At 30.7% G+C, this 23,919-nt stretch overlaps 2 protein-coding genes across 2 annotated transcripts in view; both read left to right on the forward strand.

Annotated features, from left to right (window-relative positions):
• LOC126880973 (zinc finger protein 726-like) overlaps positions 1-16,760 on the forward strand; it is a 186,672-nt gene extending 169,912 nt beyond the window's left edge. Inside the window, exons 4-6 of the mRNA XM_050645057.1 lie at positions 14,627-14,909; positions 15,096-15,200; positions 15,748-16,760. Of these exons, the coding sequence (XP_050501014.1) occupies positions 14,627-14,909; positions 15,096-15,200; positions 15,748-16,760 (1,401 nt within the window). The remainder of the gene's footprint in view (positions 1-14,626; positions 14,910-15,095; positions 15,201-15,747) is intronic.
• Positions 15,760-23,919, forward strand: part of LOC126880601 (S-antigen protein) — a 46,459-nt gene continuing 38,299 nt past the window's right edge. The window contains exon 1 of the mRNA XM_050644581.1: positions 15,760-15,971. The gene's annotated coding sequence lies outside the window, so the exon portion shown is untranslated. The remainder of the gene's footprint in view (positions 15,972-23,919) is intronic.

Here is a 23,919-nt window from a genome sequence, read left to right on the forward strand (position 1 = left end):
TGATAATTCGATGAAATAAAATTATTTTGACACAATATTTAAAAGTTAGATCAGTAGACAATTACAATGGTTTTGAATCGTCGTCATGGAAACCAATATCGTCGTCGTGGTAACCCATTATATTGAAAGTAATTTGTGTATTTTCACTTTTAAATAAAAATTGATATAACTCTATTTTTTGTGGCTTTTTTCCAAACGTACGGCCCTAGAAAAAATATTGTTCCTAACTCATGCGGAAAGTGTCTTCCCCGCACTCGACTGCTTGCTCGAACTTCGCTATCGCGTCGTTCGGGTCAACGGCAGTCTCGTGCGTGAAAGTATCACTTTCCGCATTAGTTAGGAAAATAACTATTTCCTAACAAGTGCAGAAAGTCATACTTTTCCACACACGATTGCAGTTTGCCGAACGACGCAAAGCGGAGTTCGGAAAGCAGTCGAGTGCGGAAAAGGGACTTTCTGCAAGAGTTAGGAACAATATTTTTTTTATGAGTCTTTAAAAAATGACCAAATCTTAATCAATTAATTTAATTAATATGAAAATACATACACAAATTAATTCTTTGACAAGGTTGTCAAAACCAAACTTTCAGCATAATTGGTTAGCATGACGACGATCTTGGTTTCCATGACGACGATTCAAAACCACTGTTAATTGTCTACTGATTTGACTTTCGAATATTATGTCAAAATAATTTTATTTCATCGAATTGTCAGTAGTAATTGCACAAGAGCTCTATATCGAATTTTTCCCGAGTGACACTTTGACAGTTTTAATTATGTCAAAGGGTTACGAGGGCAAAAATTCGATAATAATTTTAGAGATCGAGTGCAATTGGTTGCGATTATTTCATGAATAAAACTGTTCAAAACCAAAATTTTATTGTAATTTATTTATGTAAGTACAAATTAATACAATTAAACACACAGTTGTTATAAATATTTGACGGTTGAAAGTCATCACTTTTATAATTTTTAAAACATGAATTGTCATTAATGTCGCTGAATGTATTTTTTCGTAGCAACAAAGGGCATCTGACGTAATATACTTGACGACGGGATATTATCAAAAATTATCGGTTTAATGTTTATTTCTGTAGCTTTCTATTGGTCAGAATCTCCTATGAATAAAATAATCGCGTTACTTGCATTAAAACATGAACACAATAAGATACATTTGAAATAAATTAGTAAATAATATCTAAATATCAGTTTATTGCATGTATTATAATTATTTTAAGGCCATATTAAAATATCTAAATTCATTGCGGAAAAGTAAAACTTTCTAAACTAAAACGCGTGCTCGAAAGTAGACATTTTTGCGCGCTCTTAGAAAAAAATAATTTAGGTGGTCGAATAAGTCAACTTTATAATTACAGTGTGTTAAATGTAATTTGATGAAAATAAAAAATGAAATTTAAAAAGTGGTACGATCCAAGCAACTTTCCCCCACTAATATACTGCTTCTCCATTCGTCTGGCATTTGTCCAACTTCAATTAATCTATTAAATAAACCTTCTAGCCAACTTGTTCCTGTCTCTTCCAATGCTATGTAAAACTCTTTCATTTAATTTAAATAGACAAACTTTTAAGAAGGTTTGAGAACAAGCTTGTCCGAGGCAGATTCGTTTCAATGTTGAGTACAGTAAAACTTGTCTAATCCGGATCAATATGGCGACAGACTGATCCGGATATCAAGACCACTTCTTTTATAGTCTCTGACATGCTTTCTCCTTCATGCATTCCAGTAATCAACGCGGTCAATAACTTTCGTCGATAGATACGTTTTATAGATTATATAATACATTATTGCGCCATCTGTTAGTTCTTTTGGGTCGGGATGAGAGGGTGCGTTGTCCAACAGCAGGACTGACTTTCTGGGTAGATTTCGGTAGGTCTGGACGGCAGAACCTTCCGGATATGGGGAGGTCAGGATGTGGAAGGTTGTACTTTACTTAGTTGCGGGAGAAGTGCGGAAACCGTCTATGGGATAAAATTGCTGTAGAATATTATAAAAGAAGCAAGAACCAGTCAACTTTGAAATTCAAATGTGCGCTTTTTAAACATACATTTAAATATACAGAATGATTCATGCAAATCTAGCATGGTTTATAATCTTTTTTTTTAATGAAAAACCCCGCATATTTTTTGTTGTTAAAAGCTCCTTAACAATCTGATACCAACGAATTATATTATTTATGGTTTATTATAAATAATACAGTGTGAAATTTTGAAATTATTTATAATTTTTTTCATGACATTAAAATAAATAGATACTCAAAATGTTCTCCACCTCTTTATTGGTAATAACACAGTCTCCTGTAAAATTCTGTATTCGCGTAGACATCGTTTCTTTGAGGTCTACCTACATACAAGTGCTAGTTGACTATGGTGCATATATTTTGTTCTTTAGGTAACCCCACAGAAAATATCCAAGGGCGTAAGATCTGGCTATCTAGCTGGTCACTTAATAGTACATCTTCGTCTAATCTGTTTATCAGATGCATCGATGCTAGTGTTCGTTTCGAAAAGGTTTACTCCCTGTAGAGACGCCAGATCTCAAGAATTATTTAGAACTAGGATTTTGTAATATAACTTATACTGCAAATAAACCCATACAGAGAATGTGAAGCAAACAAATTAGTTTAAGTAAAAAGTAATAGTTTAAGGTTTAAGTTAAATTTAAGGTGAATTGTAAAAAATGGCAAGTCAGTAAATAAACTATGCCTTCATAGACTATGAAAAGGTGTCGTTATATGTGAGCCATACACCAAGCTAAATGTTATGTTGTATTAAGTAGTAAATCTACCTTAACATTAGTTGCACGTGAATTAGAGGAAGAAGCCCGTAAGTGGAAGATAGAGATACGTGTCTAATATACACTTGTCCACGTGGACTATGGTTCTTTTGATGTAACTATTAGTTTGTCTTTAATAAATAATATATACAGAAACTTTTTTTTTTGTAAGCATTTATTAACAATCAGAATTACATATTCTATGAGTTAATTTGATAACAAGTACAATAACTTATATCAATGTAGTATTGTACACTAAAATGGCGTTATGAGGTACATCACCCAGCGGTTTCACCTCAGTTTCAGCGAAGAACTATGGGCCATAATCTTCGCAATCTTCTTGTTGTTTAGTGGCTGCAGTAATGGTAATATTAATTGGTTGGGGTGGCCTTCCAATTTCTCGTGGTGTCTGTTGGCTCTTTCTTGAATTACTGTGCTGACTAACGGGATGTTTAGGTCTGTATGAAGGGTTTGGTTGGAAATGTACCACGGGGCATTTGCGATGGTGCGTAGAATTTTTGATCGAGTTCTTTGGATAATTTTTGTGTTTGATTTGCTGGCACAACTCCATAGTTCTATACCGTACGTCCATATAGGTTTGATGACTGTTTTATAAATCATCAGTTTGTTCTCAATTGAGAGTCGAGATTTTCTACCTATAAGCCAATTAATTTCTTTCACTCTCAACTCAATTTGTTTCTTTTTCTTTAAAATGTGTTGTTTCCAGTTTAATTTAGAATCAAGATGAAGCCCCAGGTGACGATATTCTGTTGTGGTATGTTGACTTGATTAAGGCTAATATTTGGGCATTGTTCTTTCCTTAGTGTGAAAGTTATATGTGTTGACTTAATTTCATTAGCTTTTATCTTCCATTTCTTTAACCACTGTCCAATTTGGTCTAAGTGTTCTTGAAGTTTTAATACTGGTCTATTAATATACAGAAACTGGTCGTCTATTCTAGTGATGTAACGAATATTCGTATTCGCATTCGCGAATATTCGCATGTTTTTGCATATTCGCATTCGCATCCGCATTCGCGAAATTTGTGCGAATGTTTTGCGAATATGAAAACCAGAAAAAAAAATAATTTTAAGATAATATTAGGTTAATAAAATCAAAATCTATTCACTTCTCATCTTTTTTTATTAAGAAAAGGTAACTTAACCTCAAACATGCAGCTACTCTCAAATGGAAATATGCAGGACACAACAGCAGACAAAGAGACGGAAGATGGAATGAAGCGATGACTCACTGGAGACCTTGGGACTACAAAAGAGGATGGGGCAGACCACAGACGAGATGGTCGAATGACCTAAAGAGATACGCAGCGACCAGATCGAAAGCATTAGCACTGAACCGAGAAGAGTGGAAAAGTAAGGGGGAGGCCTACGTTCAACTTTGGACAAATGAAGGGCAATAGATAGATAGAACTTAACCTTGTATAAAATCACATTATCAGCCTTCACTTTATTATTATTTGGTATTATATGTAATAAAGCTTAAGATTCAGATTGATTTACACTAAATATCAATTAACTTTTCATTAAAAATTTAGGAAACATTACAAAAATCGAAACAAGTTAAAAAAACTGGACATTCGCATCCGCATTCGCGAATGTCAGTAGCAGATATTCGCATTCGTATTCGTGAATGTTAAAAAAATGACATTCGTTACATCACTAGTCTATTCTAACAAAAATCCCATAGAGTAGAACAAACACTATCTATAGTTGTAGAATAGATTCGAGATGTAGGGAAATAATCTATGAAAACGCAACTCTGATAGTACATACAACTAAAATATACGAAAATTCAAATAACGTCCCCATTAAGAGAGAAGTTCTACATAAGATTGCTAAATATAATCAACTATTTTCAATGGGAAATAAGCCACAATTTTACCAAAAAAAATAGATTTTATTAACATTTCGACGCCCAAGTCAGGTGTCATTTTCAAAATACAAGATAATACTAAATTAAACAAAAATGTTGTTGCTTAGTAAAAATTCTTCTAATAGGTAATTTATTTAATCTGACTCATTTATATCGGCAATTTAGACATGTATTATACATTTTAAAGTAGAAGACTTTAAAATGATATTGCCAATATTGATGAGTTGCGTTCCTGGGACTATGATATGATATATAATATAGGTCCGCTCGCTATAACTTTTCCCATGCGGTACGATTCATTTTCAATCAAATTAAAACAAAACAGGAAGTGAAACGTACGCCGATGTGTGTAGTATATAATATACAGTATACAAAATGTATATACACATCGACGTTCGTTTCAATTTATGTTTTGACTTAATTTGATTGAAAATGAATCGTACCGCATGGAAAAAGTTATATATTCTAATGACTATAAAATAGCTTCAGAACAACATTGCTAAATATCGCCAAAAAACTTCTTTAAATCGAGAAGTTCTCATCATTATGGGAGATTTTGGTTCCAAGTTGGAGATAAGAGTCAGAAACGAGAGAGGAAACCTCTTAGAAAAATTCGTATAAGACTCAGAACTAGTTGTTATCAACACATTCTTTCCAAAATACCTCTAATGATATACACGTAGAAATCTCTTGAATATACAGACCCAGGAGAATCATTAGAAATCAAATAGATTACATTTTAGTAAATAAAAAATTCCGAAACAGCTTTACATCTATTCACACATCCTGGAGCAGACTTGAAAATGAAGCACGTTCCACTGGTGGGAGTCTACCTAGACAACCTCAAAAGAGTGCAGGAAAGGAAATCACAATAATTGTGATTTATCCTTTCCTTTCCCTTTACAATTATTGTATGATCTACGTAGGTATGATAAAATACCTTAAATCGAGAAATGAGGGTCCAAATCACGTTAAACGAGCAAGGCAATGCAGTTAGAGACGAATTGTATGTAAAACACTTCTTTTTATATAAAAATTTTCTTAATTATTAATAAAACAACTTATACTTCACACAAACAAAATTTCATGACACAGGGCATGTAAAACTTTTTTTTTCTCTGATTTTGGCTTTGGTTTAGAACTAAAACCTTTAGCCACGTAATTATATAACTTATCACTAAGTCAGGGGAGTAATGTGTAGTGTGTGTGTTGAGTAAGTGTCTTGTTACTTTGCAAAGTCGACGTCATTGTCTTTGCAAAGAGACGCTAATTGTTTCCGAACGTCTGCGGTCCCTCCGGTGAGTACCGATCCCACAAGGACAGAAACTATTTTTCATTCACTAATTTATAATAAATGAAAAATTTCTGCCCCTGGTTAAAAAATTTCTGCATGTAAAACTATTTATAATTAAGCCCTCTATTTGACAGCTCGACAGTGTTGCCACATCTAATATGACGGACCGTTCAAATAAATGTATGCCTACCATTTGACACTTGACTTGACAGTCCTGCTGTATAAAGTTCGGGACTGTACGAACTGTAAATTTAGCAGGCCGTCGTAGACAAAATCTGAGAAAGTATAAATTCTATAAATAAAAAACAATATATTGTTTTTAACAAAAAATATTATTGTTTTGCTCCATAATTTATAACAATAAAGGAATATAAAACGGATTATTATAATATCATACCAACGAATTTACTTTTTGTTTGTGTACCATCATAGCCACCTTTACTTTACAAGCCATGAAGAGAAAAAGGCAACGTCGCAATCGATGACGTCCGTAGTCCGACTTTCGGACTACCGCTTTCGAAACTACGATTTTAAAGTACAAATTCTGGTAAAATTTATAGTATTTTTTGAGTCGAACAAGAAAATATTATTAATTAGAAGTTTGTACAAAATAATATTAAAAGTAATTCCTTGTAAGTAACGTTTATTATACAAAACAAGAATGTGTGTGTACTTTGTACGCACGTAAGAAGTTATACTTCTACTACATATTATGTGATTTTTAAGACTATACCAAAAATTTAAAAAAAAATAAAAGAATAAAACGCACACAAACACATTGAAAAATGCCACAAAGAAAAAATGATTTCTGGACGATAATAATTGTTGGCAAAAATTTTAAATACGCATTTGCTGAAAAAAAAACTATATAACAAATATACTTACAATCATAATATATGCATAAAAAAATAAAAAAATAAAACTTGCATCGGGGATTGAACCCTTGAATTTCGTGCCGCTTTGACTCGTAATCGAAGCGTAGACTCACTCGTCCAATCGCACATTGTTTATCATGTGGAAAAATACGGTAACTGAACGTTTTACTGTTTGACAATTGTTTTGAAAATTATGTAGTTTAAATTTTGTGGAAGAAAATATAAAAATATAACAAAACAGTAAGAAAACAATATATTCGATGAAGATTGGTAGAACTTTTGTTGGTAATCAAATTAAGTATGTAAATCAAAGCATTACATACCTACCAGATAAATAAATCTACGGCAAAAAATCATAATTTAAAAATAAAAATCGAACCTAATTTGGAATTTCTCTCTAAAATCCGCATTCTTGAGAAAATAAATGTATGTATTTCAACCTAATCCAAATGTATAATTACAATATGATTATAATAAAAACTAGGTACTTACCAAATTGGAATGAGTTTTCCTTGTCCAAAAGTCCAAAAATATAGGTATATGAAAACTATTTAAAAAGGCAGTATAACTATTAACTAACTTTTGTTTGTTGTTTCTTTTCACACAAATTTTAAAACGCAACAACCATAAATAATCTAACTACAGCTGTGCCACAGCCACCATATTGAATAATTTTTGACATGTCATTTGAACATCCAATCAGAACAAAGTTATAATGCGCATGCGCCCGGTCGCTAGGTTTTCCCATATAAAAATTTACCCTCTATCGCCGGTAAAGAAGTATAACTTCAAAAAAAACAATAACAAGATTATAAATGGGATTCATTTTTTCCGAATCCTAAGAGAACTAATAAGTATTTTTCAAAAATTTAAACGCAGAGTGAAAGACTACGTTAGGACCGAGGGCCCAAAGTCCCTGAAAACTTCTATGTTTATTTTAATAAGTTACAGGGGTGAAAGACTAAGAAAATTTAGTGTGATTTTTAGTTTCAAAAATGTCATTAAAAAAACTTTTTATTCATTCTAAGGGACTTTTGGCCCTCGATAATAAAGTAGTCTTTTATTCTGCGTTTAAATTTTTCAAAAATACTTATTAGTTTTCTCATAATTCGAAAAAAATGATTACATTTAAAATACAGGCGTCAAAATTTTTCATTGTGTTCCTTTCCCCTTAAAGTTTGTCGCACTTATTTAGAAACACCCTGAATTGATAAAGAACAAATCTAGTTGTTAAACATAAGCGAATTAATAAAAAAAAACAGAATGTTAAGAAAACCGGGGTCTATAGTTGGGTTTTAATTTAAGTATTTTATAAATGCCCGGTACACCATAAAAATTTAACTGGTTGTCATGATGACATCATTTAGATGGCTGGCATTCGCTAGAAATTGCCTATTCAGTAAAATGTCCTGTAGTGATTTCAACAGATGCCAGTCAGTTTGGATGTGGTTCTGTTTTACTACAAAATAATAAACCTGTGGCATATGCCTCGAAGGCTTTTACACCAACTCAGAAAAATTATGCAGTAATTGAAAAAGAGATGCTGTCTATTGTTAATGCTTGTTTGAAGTTTCACCAGTATATTTTTGGTCGTGTTGATGTGACAATCGAGACGGATCACAAGCCTCTTGTTGGAGTTTTTAACAAACCTCTAGTGGATGCTCCAGCTAGACTTCAAAGAATGCTTGTCATGTTACAACCATATAGTTTTACTATTGTTTATAAGAAAGGTAAGGATATGTTTTTTGCTGATGCTTTAAGTAGGGCTTTTCCAAAATCATATGATGAAACATTTGAAAATAAATTCAGTGAAATTGAATCACAGCTTCTAAGCATTACAGAGAGTTTCCCAATTTCAAATTGTAAAATTAGAGAGTTTCAAAAACAAACTGCAGAAGACCCTCATTTAATACAACTCATGAAATTAATTACAGAAGGATTCCCTGATAGTAAATACATAAATCAAGAATTTCAAAAATATTTGCCATTTAAAGATGAACTAAGTGTAGTTCAAGGTATAATTGTAAAAAATAATAAATTGCTTGTACCTAAACATCTAAGGGAAGAAACCCTGGATAAATTACATATGTCACACCAAGGAATACAGAAAACAAAATTATTAGCTAGGCAATATTTTTTTTGGCCAGGAATGTCAAGAGATATAGAAAATGTTGTGAAATGTTGCAATATTTGCCTATCAGAGAGAAAATGTAATCAGAGAGAACCTTTACTGCCTCACACCATTCCTGACCTCCCTTGGGATAAAGTCGGAATTGATTTATTTGTTTTTAATTCACAAAATTATATTTTAGTGGTTGACTATTATTCAAAATTCGTGGAAATGTCTGCTTTAACGTCACAAACTAGTAATAGAGTAATACAGTTCTTAAAACAAATTTTTTGCAGACATGGAATCCCTACAGTTGTGTTTTCTGATAACGGGCCTTGCTTTTCTTCTATGGAGTTCAGTCGTTTTGCTGCAGAATGGGGGTTTTCTCATAAAACATCTAGTCCCCATTTTCCTCAATCCAATGGTCAGGTAGAAAGATTTGTACAAACTGCAAAGTCAATGTTAAAAAAGGCATTCAAATCTAATAAAGATCCTTATTTGTGTATATTAGATTTAATGAATACACCAATATCAGATAAAGTTCCAAGTCCTGCTGAATTGCTATATAGTCGCAAAGTTAGAACAACTTTTCCTGTATTAAAATCAAATTTGAGACCACAAGTGGTAAAAAACAATGTACGGAAGGAATTAACACAAAGGCAAAATCAATATAAAAAGTACTATGATAAAAATACTAAAGAATTGCCTGTGTTAAAAATTAATGATCAAGTTAAAGTAAAAAATTTTAATGAATCTAACAAAGAAAAATGGCTAGATGGTATAGTAGTTGAAAAACTGTCTAATCCGAGATCATATAAAATAAGATTATGTGGAACTAATAATGTTGTAGTAAGAAATAGAGCTCACCTAATAAAAGTAGAGTTGAAAAATGTAAATTCAGGTGAAGCTTCATGTAGTTACAATCAGTTTCAATATGATAATGCACCTTCTGCAAATAGCACACACATACGCGACACTGTTGAAAATTCATTAAATTCAAGTGTAAGTTCTAATCACTCTTCCAGATGTGATACAGATTTATCAGATCATGAAATAAATAATTCAACTGTAATCTCTGAGCATACATCTTTTAGAACAAGATCTGGGCGAATTGTTAGACCTCCTGTTCGACCTAATTTATAATGTGTAAGCAATGTATTTTATGATTTTATAATTTGGTAATTAACTTTCTGCTAAACTTTAATCATAGTGTATAAGCTGTTTATCTGTATATGTGTGTATATATGTGTATGGGTCTACATGTTTATTATTGTAATAGCTTCTAAGTTCTTGACATGTTCTTTTCTAGCGAATGTTGAATTATTATCTTAGGAAGGGAGATGTCATGATGACATCATTTAGATGGCTGGCATTCGCTAGAAATTGCCTATTCAATAAAGTGACAAAAAAGAGAAGAGGAGGGAGCAGCCCCTCTCAGATGTCAATTTGAACCATGTGTTTTATTAATTTTATTTCATCCTATAATTATCCAATTAATCAAAACAAAAGTAAGTAAGCACACAAATATTATACTGGTTAGTAACAATATTATTATAGCGGTATTGTTAAAGAATTAGGCTATAACATATTAAAAAAATCACTTAAATCTGCCAACAGTTTTAGGAAATATAAGACATTAAAAATGACAAAATTTTTAAGTGGACGGATTTCTATATGCACGCAAGTTTATATAAAAATATATTATATTGAACTAAAATCATCTTAATAACATACCTTAATGTTCTTTATAATTTAGAGCACGAAATATTGTAAAATATTTCAGTTTCTCTGTAAATACAGTGAAAATTATTTAAAAACAAATGAGAACTGTCAGGTTTAATCGGTCTACCAATAGATGTTGCCAAGTTTCAACTTCATGGCTTGTTAAGTAAAGGTGGCTATGGTACCATCAATAAAATAATATATTCTTCATAATAATTGCAAATTGTCAAGAACCTAACCACCTTTCTAATTAGTTCAATAATAAATATAGAGCAATAACAATATTCCAATATTAATAATACATAAATTAATGAAGTACAATTATTTTAGAATCAATTCAATGGACATAAAACAGGAACCAAGTGATCTTTCTGAAGAATACATGGTCCAACAAGATAGGGTAAGCGATATAGTTATTGGCCTCTTAAGCCATTCTTTCTCTTAAAGAAGCTATAAAAAGTATAATATTATTGTTTAACAAAAAAATATTAGATCAAACTCTAGACCAGTTTATAGAGTTTCTATATCTCATATCGCTTATTTTTGATTTTTATTTATAAAATAGAAAAAAACATATTTTATAAAGTAATGTATGTTTGGCAGTAATTGGCCCCAGAAATATAGATATTGGCCACCAAATATATATAGTTATTGGCCCCGTGATTATAGATATTGGCCAACAAATATTATAGTTATTGGCCCTATCGATATAATTGTTAAGATGAAGAACATACAAACAAAATGTCTAATTATTGAAGTTTTATTAATAATATTGTCGATACCAAAGCTAAACAGAACAAATGAGATTCTTAAAAAATTTTACACACCTAACTAAAATGAACCAAACCCTAACTTTCTTAGTTTTTTAAATCGAACATGAAGTACCTACCTATCTACGTGCGGTTAGCTTAAAGTTTCAGTTTATTCTTTTAATGACTTAAATTAAAAAGGTAAATTTTTTATATGTTTAACATTCTTTAAACAAGTTTTGCATGTAAAAATATTAACGTTTGATTTGTGCAACGCATGTTTCTCGATACATTTAAGGTGATAAGACCTAGTACAAGAATTACATTTGATCCCAAGTGATGTCAAATTTATATTAAGTACACATGAAAAACACAAACCACTATTTATAGGCTCGTTGTCAAAAGACTGATAAGATAATGAATTTACATTTGGAGTCGCAATTTTGGATATGCTAGATTCCACAGAATCAACAGACAAGTTTCTTTTTACTTTTTCAATTTTACTTAGTTCAGAACACAGATCTTTGTTAATTTTAATCTCTGATAAAATGTGGACTTTACCGCTTTCATTTAAATAATTTTTAATCTTTTTTTTATTTTGATTTCTCTCTGTTTTTTAAACTTTTGAATTTCTTTATCAAGTTTTTCGGCTTCTCTCTTCTTTTTCTTATTTTCTCTTTTTCGGCTTTTGTTTTCTTGTTTTTCGGCTTCGCTCCTCTTTTTATTATTTTCTCTTTCTCGTCTTTTGTTTTCTTGTTCCTCGATTTTTTTTTCTTTTTTGTCCTGGGTTTCCCTCCACATTTTTGAAGAAAGTATAAAAGATTATTTATCGATCTGTTTCACACCTTTCCTTTCTGGTGTATTAAAATATTGTAAATAATTAGCAATTGTACCATACGGTTCAGGTACTGTATTAGAGGTTTCTAGTTCATCACTATTAAATATAATGGGAATATTCATGATATCTATGATGTTATCGGCTTGTGGAATTTCTTGTTGCTCTATCACATCTATTAATATTTTGTCGGAATTTGGCATAAGTTGACTGCTGTTATTAGAAATCACAGCATTATCCCGTATACTCCACATATCATCATATAAAACATATAAAACATCGTCATTGTTTTCAGGAGGATGTTTCCGAGAAACTTCTAAATTTAATTGCTTCCACAGTTTGTAAATAATAAAACGATCACTATCCGGATCCAAAATAGGTCCCAATTTAAATGAATCTATTCGTATTCGTATTTAAATGAATCTATTATTTGTTTGCCCACTATTTCTTCAAACTTCTTCCTGTCAAAAGTTCCTATACTGTTGATTTCATCAGTTTTACTGTTGGTATTTTCCTCACCTTTATTTTTTCCTAAACACTTTGAAAAGTCAATTAGATTAGGATCCCAGGGGTAAAGTCCACAATCTCTGAAACCATTAACAATTATCTCAGGCTTTATTGTTTCATCCAGAACACACTTGAGCAAAGGCGCAAATTCCTTTTTGGTTAGATCTGCGTCTGGATGAGTTTTACGCCAGGCTATGACTCCTTTTCTCCAACCATCTTTTAGGGGCTTAAATGTTGACACATCAGCTGGTTGAAGAATACGAGTAGCATTTGGATAAAGTGCAATTAGAATTATTGTAAGTTTTGCACAAAGATCGCTTAATTGTTTGTCCAAATGGGTTTTATGCCCATCAACGTATAAAATAATTGGAAATTTTATATTTTGTTTCTTGACAAAAGGGTAAAAACAATTAGCTATCTATCCAAAAAAGATTTCAGTCTTCATCCAGCCTGAATCACTGCAGGTAATAGTAAATCCTTCTGGAATAGAGTCTGCTATTTCACTTGGGAGTCGCTTGTACGGATATATGACTAGCGGTGGAGTAGTTAATCCAGAAGTATTAAATGTAAATAGAACCATAAGGTTAGTTTTATATTTTTCACAGTCCACCTCGTACACGTTTTTTGCACTCCTGGGTTCCAATACCTTTTTGTTTTGGGGGCAGAGTTGAAAATTAATCTCGTCGCCATTAAATATTCTTTGCGGATCATTTAAAATGTCTGTGTACATCTTTTCTTGTAAGTATGAATAAATGTGTTTAAATCAGTTCCTAATATCAGCTTCGCTGACTTTAGACGATGCATTTGTTACGGCTTCTGATTTTCTTAGAGATATTTCAGGATGTCGTCGCATAAATGCTTTATACCAACCAGTTCCAGGGTAGTTGTCTACAAAAGGATTTTCACAAGATGATTCATCTAGGAACTGTTTTACTGATACTTGGATATCTTCGGATCTTCTTGGAAATCCTTTGCGGTGGCAATCGAGTATCCACTCCACTAATCGTTTTTCTTCTTCAAACGATAAGACAGGAAGAGGACCGTGTGATTTTTTTACAAATTTTTCACTTAATCGAAACTGCAAAGTGGCTCTTGGTACTTTATATCGTCTGCACGCCTCTATTTTCGGCAATCCTCTTCTTACAGCTTCGATCGCTTTTTGTAAACTTTCTTCTGCATATTTTTTAACATAATTCTCGTTTTCAGACGTTTTAAGCATTCTGAAACGAAAATAAAACATTCAGTAAACGTCTGTATACACGAACTTAAAGCGTTGATTGAGAAAATATATTTTATATTCAATTATCAAAGAAACAATCGTTGTCGGAACATTCAGGCTGATAATAACTTTTTCATTGAAAAAAAAAACATTGATTTTGTAAATGTGAATAAGGTAGTTAATACAAAACAGCGCATATATAGTGATTGGCCCCTGTTTTATTATAGTTATTGGCCCCGGCCAACTACTGTTTAAATTGTTGGCCGGGTGGCCATTTACTGCATTTTGTGTACTTATTACGAATTAGTTATTGGCCCCATAAATAAATAATTTCGCGCCAAATTTTACACAATAATTCGAGCTCCTCTAATAGTTTATTATAATATTTCTTAAAATTAACAATTTTTTCAAGTGTACTACCTTACATATTACGTTAAAATGATGATATTAAATGTCCCTCGCTTACTTGATTCACTAAAAATTGCACAAATTTCACTGATACACAACAGCCTTCGACATAGGACACGTTCCTGTAAATGTTATCAATAAACTGAGAACTGTTCTTTCGGCGACGGCTGCAAGGAAAATTGCCGAGGTTGAAATAGGGGTTGCCAGATCTGCGGTATAGTCGGAATTCTTAATAATACATATTAAATGTGAAACGGCCAATTACTGTATGGAGGCCAACAACTGTATCGCTTACCCTAATATTGAATTCTCTCCTATTGGATTTCGTTATACAGTTAAAAATGAGATATCCAAGGATTTGTTTAAGGCAGATTTAGCTAATACAGATACAAATAATTATTTTGTCCATAACAACACTTTGGACAAAGAATGCATGGAAGCTGATGTTGAAGACATCAAATTAGAAGAGGAGGATAAGGCTGAAGAAGTAATTGTTCAAAATGGTATGCTTCATAATTTATTTGGTTACAGTTTACAATGAGATATTACAACTAAAAATAAAATCAAAATAGGAAAAATGTAACTTGAGCTACAACTAAATGCTTATCAACACTTATCGCCTTGATATACAATATTTTTTTAATTGATATTGAAAATATGTGTTCTAAATTTATTTTTTTATTTAATAGATATTGTAATAAAAGATGAATTTAACGAATTCGAGCAAGTACATGTAGAGAATCAATTTTTTTCTGAAGGCTGTAAGGATGAACCAAGAGAAGGATATTATTCAGGTGAGATAATTAAAAATTACCTACTTAAAGAATGTAGTGTAATATAATAGTTTTTCTGGTAGTTTATCTTGACCATATTCAAGAAAAGAAGATCTTCGATACTTTTAGCTATGATCGAGGGTGTCATCTGCATATCTGATGTTGTTAATAGTTTCTCCCTTGATTCGAACTCAACATTGCCTTTCCAAGGGCAATATGGAGCTTATTTGTCCTAACTTCACATAACTATTTCACATACTTAAAACCATATTTCATTATTGATTATACCGCCATCTAGAAACAATTCTATGTATTTTAAATATCATTCAATGTAGAATTCTTTATTAAATAGAATCGGACCAAATGGAAAGCCAAGAAAGTGCTAGGAAGACAGTAAACAGCAACGCACAAGCCCTTTTAGGAGTCCGTGTATGGAGAAGAGCAGCCACAGACAAGCAAGTGTGGAGGCAAAAAATAAAGGAGGCCAAGGCTCAATTTGGGCTGTAGTGCCGTAGAAGAAGAAGAAATGGACATCAACAAATGTTTATAGTTTGTTTTTATTTTTTAGGTTTTGGGGAGAGGAATAAAAAGGAAATAATAAAAACTTCGCCAGAACCTACATTTAATAAAGAACAACATATGGGTCAGCTCACTGAGGAATTGTTATGTAAAATTTGTCATGAGCAATTTTCTCTGAAGGATGATTTACAAACACACTACCATAAAGTGCATAATAAACCCTACCCGTGCTATATTTGTATTAAGACGTACTCAAATATGAAAAGTTTGAAGGTACATATGAAATCACATGATGAAATACAACCTTATCAGTGTGAGATTTGTTTTAAAACGTTTTCCTATTTATCTGCTTTAAAAAGGCATCTGACAATGCACAGTGATGAAAATCCTTATAAATGTGAAATTTGTTTTAAGTCATTTTCCCGACAAGAAACTCTGAAAAAACATGTAAAATCGCACACTGGAGAGAAACCTTATCAATGTGAAACATGCTTGAAGTCGTTTTCCCAATCAGCTCACCTGAGGATACATTTGAGAGTACATACTGGTGAGAAGCCTTACAAATGTGAAATCTGTTTGAAGTCGTTTTCAGTAAGAAGTGCTTTGAAAGGACATATGACAACACACACTGGGGACAAACCTTATCAATGTGAAATTTGTTCGAAGGCGTTTACCAGATCAACAAATCTACATATACATATGAGAGTGCATACTGGTGACAAACCTGATCGATGTGAAATTTGTTCGAAGTCGTTTACAGTATTATGTGCTTTGGAAAAACATACGAGAGTACATACGCATGAAAAACCTTTTCAGTGTGAAATTTGTTCGAAATCGTTTACTAAAATGGGATCTTTGAAAAAACATACTAGAGTGCATACTGGTGAGCAACCTTATCAATGTGAAATTTGTTTTAAGTCATTCTCTGAAAAACATAATTTAAAAAGACATACAATAACGCACACTGAAGATAAGCCATATCAATGTAAAATTTGTTTAAAGTCATTTTCTCAATCAGGTTATTTGAAAAGACATAAGGAAGTGCATGCAAACGTGAAATGACAAACATGACAAATTTTATTAACGTGAAATGTGCCGCCAAAATTGGCGTTTTGAAGTGTCTAACATATGGTGCCAGGCTAGCCAGACAGGGCTAACTTTTTCATTCTCCGTTAACATCTTGAGAGTGAAGCATACATTTTTGTGAATGTTAAAATATAATGTGTATGTGAAAATATATTGTTAAAATTGTAATGTTTTAATCATTAAAGTGCTTATTGAAAATGGCAAGTAGCCGAAACGTTTAAGCAAGAATAAAGTGTTTTATTTATCAGACCGAAAAACCTGAGAATAAAAATATTTCTACATTATATTTACTTATATATATTATATACAGGGTGTCGACTGTCACTTAAGTTGCACATATAAGTATTATGAGAAACTTTTTTATTTTTAATTTTACGAAAAGTACTGAGGATCATTTTTGATGCTCCTTGGTATATCCGTAACAGCAACCTCCACCAGGACTGGGTATGAAAACTGTGACCGAAGTAATTAAGAGAACAGCAGCAAGTCACAAGCAGAAACTGCATAGTCATGTGAATGTCGAGGCAATCCAACTTCTTGACAACACTGAACTAAACAGAAGACTCATAAGGACAAAACCATTTGAGTTAGTGTAAATGTGTAGCAGTTTAGTGTAAAAAGCAGAGCATAGTGCTGTGATGTTATTGCATGTTAGTTGTAGTGCATTAGTTAATAGATAAAATAAGAGGAAGCCATAGGGTATGCCCTTAGATTTAAGTATTTTTTGTTTATTAAGTTAGGTCAAAGAATAACTGATCATTGGTCATTTTTGACCAGATAGCAGTATACAAACATCATACAGGTGTTATACACAGAGAGAGTCTGTAATTTGGAATAAATTCAATATCTCAAATACTAATTGTTCTTTTTAAAAATGCTCAGACCCATCGATTAGTATTTCAAATTGTCCTTTTTGTCATACAAATAATAATGTATACAGGGTGTCCTAATTTACAGATATGATGTCATCGTTGATTTTCTTAAATGACAACACTGTCATTTTGATATATATATATATATATATATATATATATATACAGGGTGAGTTTTTAGTGCGGGATCGGTCGATAATTCCATTACAGTATAGAATATCGAAAAAAGTTATTGAGAAAAAATGTAGGCAATGATATTCTCCACGCTTGGAAAATATGTCCATTTCTACAGGGTGATCAATAGCAGCGTGGTATATCAAACATATAATTTTTTAAATGGGACACCCTATATTTTTTTTCATATTTATATTCCCCTCATAATTCTTGTTCATATAATATAGGGTTTTGCATTACTATACAGAGTATTTAACAATTTATGACCATTTTTATTTCGAAATCACTATGAGATTAACACCCTGTATATAAAGAAATAATTCATAAACAATAATTTGTTTTATGTAGTAAGATAAACAATATACTGTAGTTTTGAAATTAAGTCCAATTCACATCATTGACGAATATTTGTATACAGGGTGAACTACAAAACCAAATTACGATTTTCTCTATTTTTTTAAATGGATCACCCTATATTTTATTTTTCAGCATTATTGTATTTAATATACTCTTTCATTTTTATATAGCATTCCCTATATCTAAATTGATTACTTTCCGAGATATTTTTAGTTTTCTTCAAATTTCGGGAATACATTCAATTTTTCTAGTAGAAATAAGTTAGTATTGAATGATAATTAAACAAAATTATTTTTATTCAATAAATCACTAACACAAAATATAAACCATAGCAATATGCAATGAATGTATCAATAAATGTGATATTAAGGAATTATCATATTTCCCTAATATACAAGAATCATACAATTCCTACAAAAAAAAATATAGGTATGTTGTGTATAATAAAATTACAAGATTATTTTTATTTAATAAACAACTCACACAAAACATAAATGAAAACAATATACAACTAATTTAATAGTTTTTAGATTATTATATCAACAGCATTCTAAGCCAAGCAGTTTTAAGTAACACATTCCTAATAGCAGATTGTGACCCGCAGTTATTAATAATATAATTTTCATATTAAATTTCATTAATATGCACCAATAAGAAATCCCTACTTTGTTAACACTCAAACTAGGTGATCTATAAATGTTTAAGGTGATATTGTTAGAGATTATGTGATTGGTCCACATTTTTTGACGGTTGAGGTTTTTATACGACACGGTGCTCCAGTTCTTCCAAAATTGATTTTTTTCAAGTGGGGCTATATAAAAAACCTTGTATACCAGAAGCATCCAACAACGCTTGATGATATGAAAAATAGAATAAAAGAAGCTTTTAATAATATTGACTTACAAAAATGTTAGAAATGTGGCTCGGTCATTTGAATATCGGTTACAAAATTGCATAGACGTTGAAAGTGGTCATTTTCAATATTTACTTTAGACTTATATCCTTAACATCACATTAATTGGTACATTCATTAAATTTTGTTATGGTTTATTATTTTTTTGTTAGTTATTTATTGAATGAAAATATTTGTTATATTATATTATTACATAATACTTATTTGTTAAGTTATTTATATTTATAAGAATAATTGAATGTATTCCCGGCAAATGAAGAAAACTAAAAATATCTCAGAAACTAATAAGTTTAGGTATAGGAGATGCTATATAAAAATTAAAGAGTATCATAAATACAATATTTCAAAAAAATAAAATATAGGGTGATCTATTAAAAAAAAATTGAGAAAATCGTAATTTTGTTTTGTAGTTCAAAAGTGCTTATAAAAATGAATATTCTACTAAAAAATTCTTGGCTTAGAATGCTGTTGATATACCAATCTAAAAACTGTTACATCAGTTGTATATTGTTTTGATTTATGTTTCATGTAAGTTATTTATTGAATAAAAATAATCTTGTTATATTTTTATATACAATACAAAGTTTTTTTTGTAGGAATTTTACGATTCTTGTATATTAGGGAAATATGATAATTTCTTAATATCACATTTATTGGTATATTCACTGCATATTGCTATGGTTTATATTATGTGTTAGTTATTTATCTAATAAAAATAATTTTGTTTAATTATCACTCAATACTAACTTATTTCTACTAGAAAAATTGAATGTATTCCCGAAATTTGAAGAAAACTAAAAATATCTCGGAAAGTAATCAGTTTAGATATAGGGAATGCTATATAAAAATGAAAGAGTATATTAAATACAATAATGTTGAAAAATAAAATATAGGGTGATCCATTTAAAAAAATAGAGAAAATCGTAATTTGGTTTTGTAGTTCACCCTGTATACAAATATTCGTCAATGATGTGAATTGGACTTAATTTAACAACTACAGTATATTGTTTATCTTATTACATAAAACAAATTATTGTCTACGAATTACTTCTTTATATACAGGGTGTTAATCTCATAGTGATTTCGAAATAAAAATGGTCATAACTTGTTAAATACTCTGTATAGTAATGCAAAACCATATATTATATGAACAAGAATTATGAGGGGAATATAAATATGAAAAAATATATAGGGTGTCCCATTTAAAAAATTATATGTTTGATATACCCCGCAGTTACTGATCACCCTGTATAAATGGACATATTTTCCAAGCGTGGAGAGTATCATTGCCTACATTTTTTTTAAATAACTTTTCTCGATATTTTATACCATAATGGAGTTATCGACCGATCCCGCACTAAAAACTCACCCTGTATGTATATATATATATATATATATATATATATATATATATATATATATATATATATTGATAGGGTGTTTAAAGTTATACATAACTGCAAAATATCAAATTTTTATTCTTTACTGTTTACAAGATAATAAAAAACAAAGTTATGTCTGTAATTGGGAATAAATTCAATACATTCAAATACTAATTGTTTTTTTGAAAAATGCTGAGACCTGTCGATTAGTATTTCAGATTATCATTTTTGACATTCAATAATAATGTATACAGGGTGTCCCAATTTAAAGTTATGACGTCAACGTTGATTTTCTTAAATGGCAACACTGTCATTTTGATATCTATCTTGATAGGGTGTGTAAAGTTATACATAACTACAAAGATTAAAATTTTTATTCCCTACCATTTACAAGATAATAAAAGATAACAAAGTTATGAAAAACAAGTAATCAAATAATAATTGAATTTAATTATTTCAATTAAGCAAATGCTCATAATGTTGCCCTCAATTATTGTCAATGGGCAACATTATGAGCATTTGCTTAATTGAAATAATTAAATTCAATTATTATTTGAACTTGTTTTTCATAACTTTGTTATTTTTTATTATCTTGTAAATGGTAGGGAATAAAATTTTTAAATTTTGCAGTTATGTATATCTTTACACTCCCTATCAAAATATGACAGTGTTGCCATTTAAGACAATCAACGATGACCTCATACCTCTAAATTGGGACACCCTGTATACATTATCATTGTAGGTCAAAAATAACAATTTTAAATACTAATCGACGGGTCTCAGCATGTTTCAAAAAAACAATTAGTATTTGAATTGTTGAAGTTATTCCAAATTACAGACATAACTTTGTTGTTTTTTATTATCGTGTAAATGGTAAGGAATAAAAATTTGAAATTTTGCAGTTACGTATAACTTTAACACTCCCTATCAAAATGATAGTGTTGCCATTTAAGAAAATCAACGATGACGTCATATCTCTAAATTGAGACACCCTGTAAGGAAAGGGTCGTTCCACAACTCATGCACTCTTAGATGTGATGAGTGGCATAGTGGATGGGCTGGAGAAGCATAACCAAACTGCTGTAACGTTGTGTGATCTTTCAAAGGCCTTCGACTGTGTTTGTCATGATATCTTACTAAAAAGACTGCAATTTTACGGTATCAGAGGTACTCCTCTAGAACTAATTAAATCTTATCTAACTGATAGATACCAAGCAGTCAGATACGGAAATTGTCTCTCTGAATTTAAGCATGTTAAGCATGGAGTTCCACAATGTTCTGTTTTGGGCCCTCTATTATTTATTATATATGTTAATGACTTGCCCAATTTTATGGCTCCATGTAAAACAGTATTATTTGCAAATGACACTACTTTTATTTTTTCTGGCAGAAATCGTTCTCTTTTAGAAACCACTTCTACGAATGTAAATTCAAATGCTCAATCATGGTTCGCAGCAAATAAACTTAAACTAGATCTAATCCATTCGATGCTCATGTGGAAAAAAATATTGTAAAATTTCTCTGAATTTAAGCATGGAGTTCCACAAGGTTCTGTTTTGGGCCCTCTATTATTTATTATATATGTTAATGACTTGCCCAATTTTATGGCTCCATGTAAAACAGTATTATTTTCAAACGACGCACTACTTTTATTTTTTCTGGCAGAAATCGTTCTCTTTTAGAAACCACTTCTACGAATGTAAATTCAAATGCTCAATCATGGTTCGCAGCAAATAAACTTAAACTAGATCTAATCCATTCGATGCTCATGTGGAAAAAATACTGTAAAATTGCTGGGCATGACAATTGACAACACACTGACTTGGTATATAACCATATTGACCATCTCAAAGGCAAATAGGGAACTTGCACATTTTTTTTATTAGATAATAATGTTCAGTTTTGTTTAAAAATGAGATTTCCAAAATTTCACGCTTCAAAAACTCGTAATAACTTAGAAATACATATTTAAAGTCTTCTGCGGTATAGAGTAGTTCAAACGGCCCGTGACGTCATATAGTTTTACATTAGTTTTTATTATGGTTATATTTCACTGTGTCTAGGTACACGATAACGTGTACGCAAATAAAAAAGTTAGGTAGACGCGAATTAAACTTCATCAAGCCAGTGACGTCATTATTTAGCTTGCGCAGTGACTATATATTTTGGTACATGCTATTTTGATATGTTTAGTGTTTGTTTGATAGAAACATATTTGTTAAGGGAAGAGAAGCAGAACTATTCAGATGTTTCAAACTTAATTGTAATAAATCAATGTATAATATAAAAGTATATATTTAGGTTAGCAAAATAATTATATGTATTTAGTTTACATGACATGTAGGTACAAAATATTGTTAAAATAATTTTTATACGTAAGTGAATTATTATAATCAACTATTCTAAATGCAAAATAAGCCACAATTTAACTAAAAAAAATATTTTATTAACGTTTAGACGTCCAAATCGGATGTCATTGTCAAAATACAAAAATTAGTCAGATTAAATAAATTATTAGAAAAAAATTTTTACTAAGCAACAACATTTTTGTTTAATTTAATAATATTTTGTATTTTGACAACGACATCCGGTTTAGAAGTCGAAACGTTAATAAAATCAATTTTTTAGTTAAATTGTGGCTTAGTTCTCATTTAGACTAGTTGATTAAAAAAATGCCACAAGGATAATAGCTTCAGAACAAGTTAATTATTATTGTGAAAGCTTTAGGTCTTCCTTATATTTTAATCTTTTTCGGTAATACTATTTCATTTATAACTAAAAAAATATATATTAATTTATAGTCTCTTATCTTTTTCGTACTGTTTTAAAATGTTCTTAAACTCATTAAAAGAACTAAATAATTGTCCACACTCCGTAGTTAATTTAAAAACAAACACTAAACAAATAAAAAATAAGAAATCACTGACACTCTAACTTTTTTATTTGCGTACACGTTAGCGTATACCTAGACACGACCTTATATTTAGGTATATTCTTCTTCTCCTTCTTTAGTTTATTGGCCTCCACCTACTTGGGTATTTGGCAAGCTCATAGTCGTGGAATAAGTCAAAAATATTTATATTCTAATGACATTTATCCTATATCATTGTAATAATATATACCAGTTTGTTAAAATTGTAGTTTTATACTGTTTTTGAAGGAAAGGAACCAAGGTTTACTATTGAAAATAAAACCATTTTGTAAAAGTACAAATTTTCTATGAATAGGTCTAACGATCAAAAACACTTGTAACGTCACATAAATGTATTTTCTACTGACGTTTATAACGTCTAATTTAAAATTCTGTTTACTTTATTGGAAAAATGTACATGTAAAACCAAGTGACGTCACGACGCATTTTTGACCACCTGTTTTAATTTGAATTTTTTATCGTCTTTAGGGGCCAAACGAAAGACAAACAAAACTTTTTTATCTTT

The sequence above is a fragment of the Diabrotica virgifera genome, chromosome 2 (assembly GCF_917563875.1).
Source record: "Diabrotica virgifera virgifera chromosome 2, PGI_DIABVI_V3a".
In the NCBI taxonomy this organism is placed as follows: Eukaryota; Metazoa; Arthropoda; class Insecta; order Coleoptera; family Chrysomelidae; genus Diabrotica; species Diabrotica virgifera.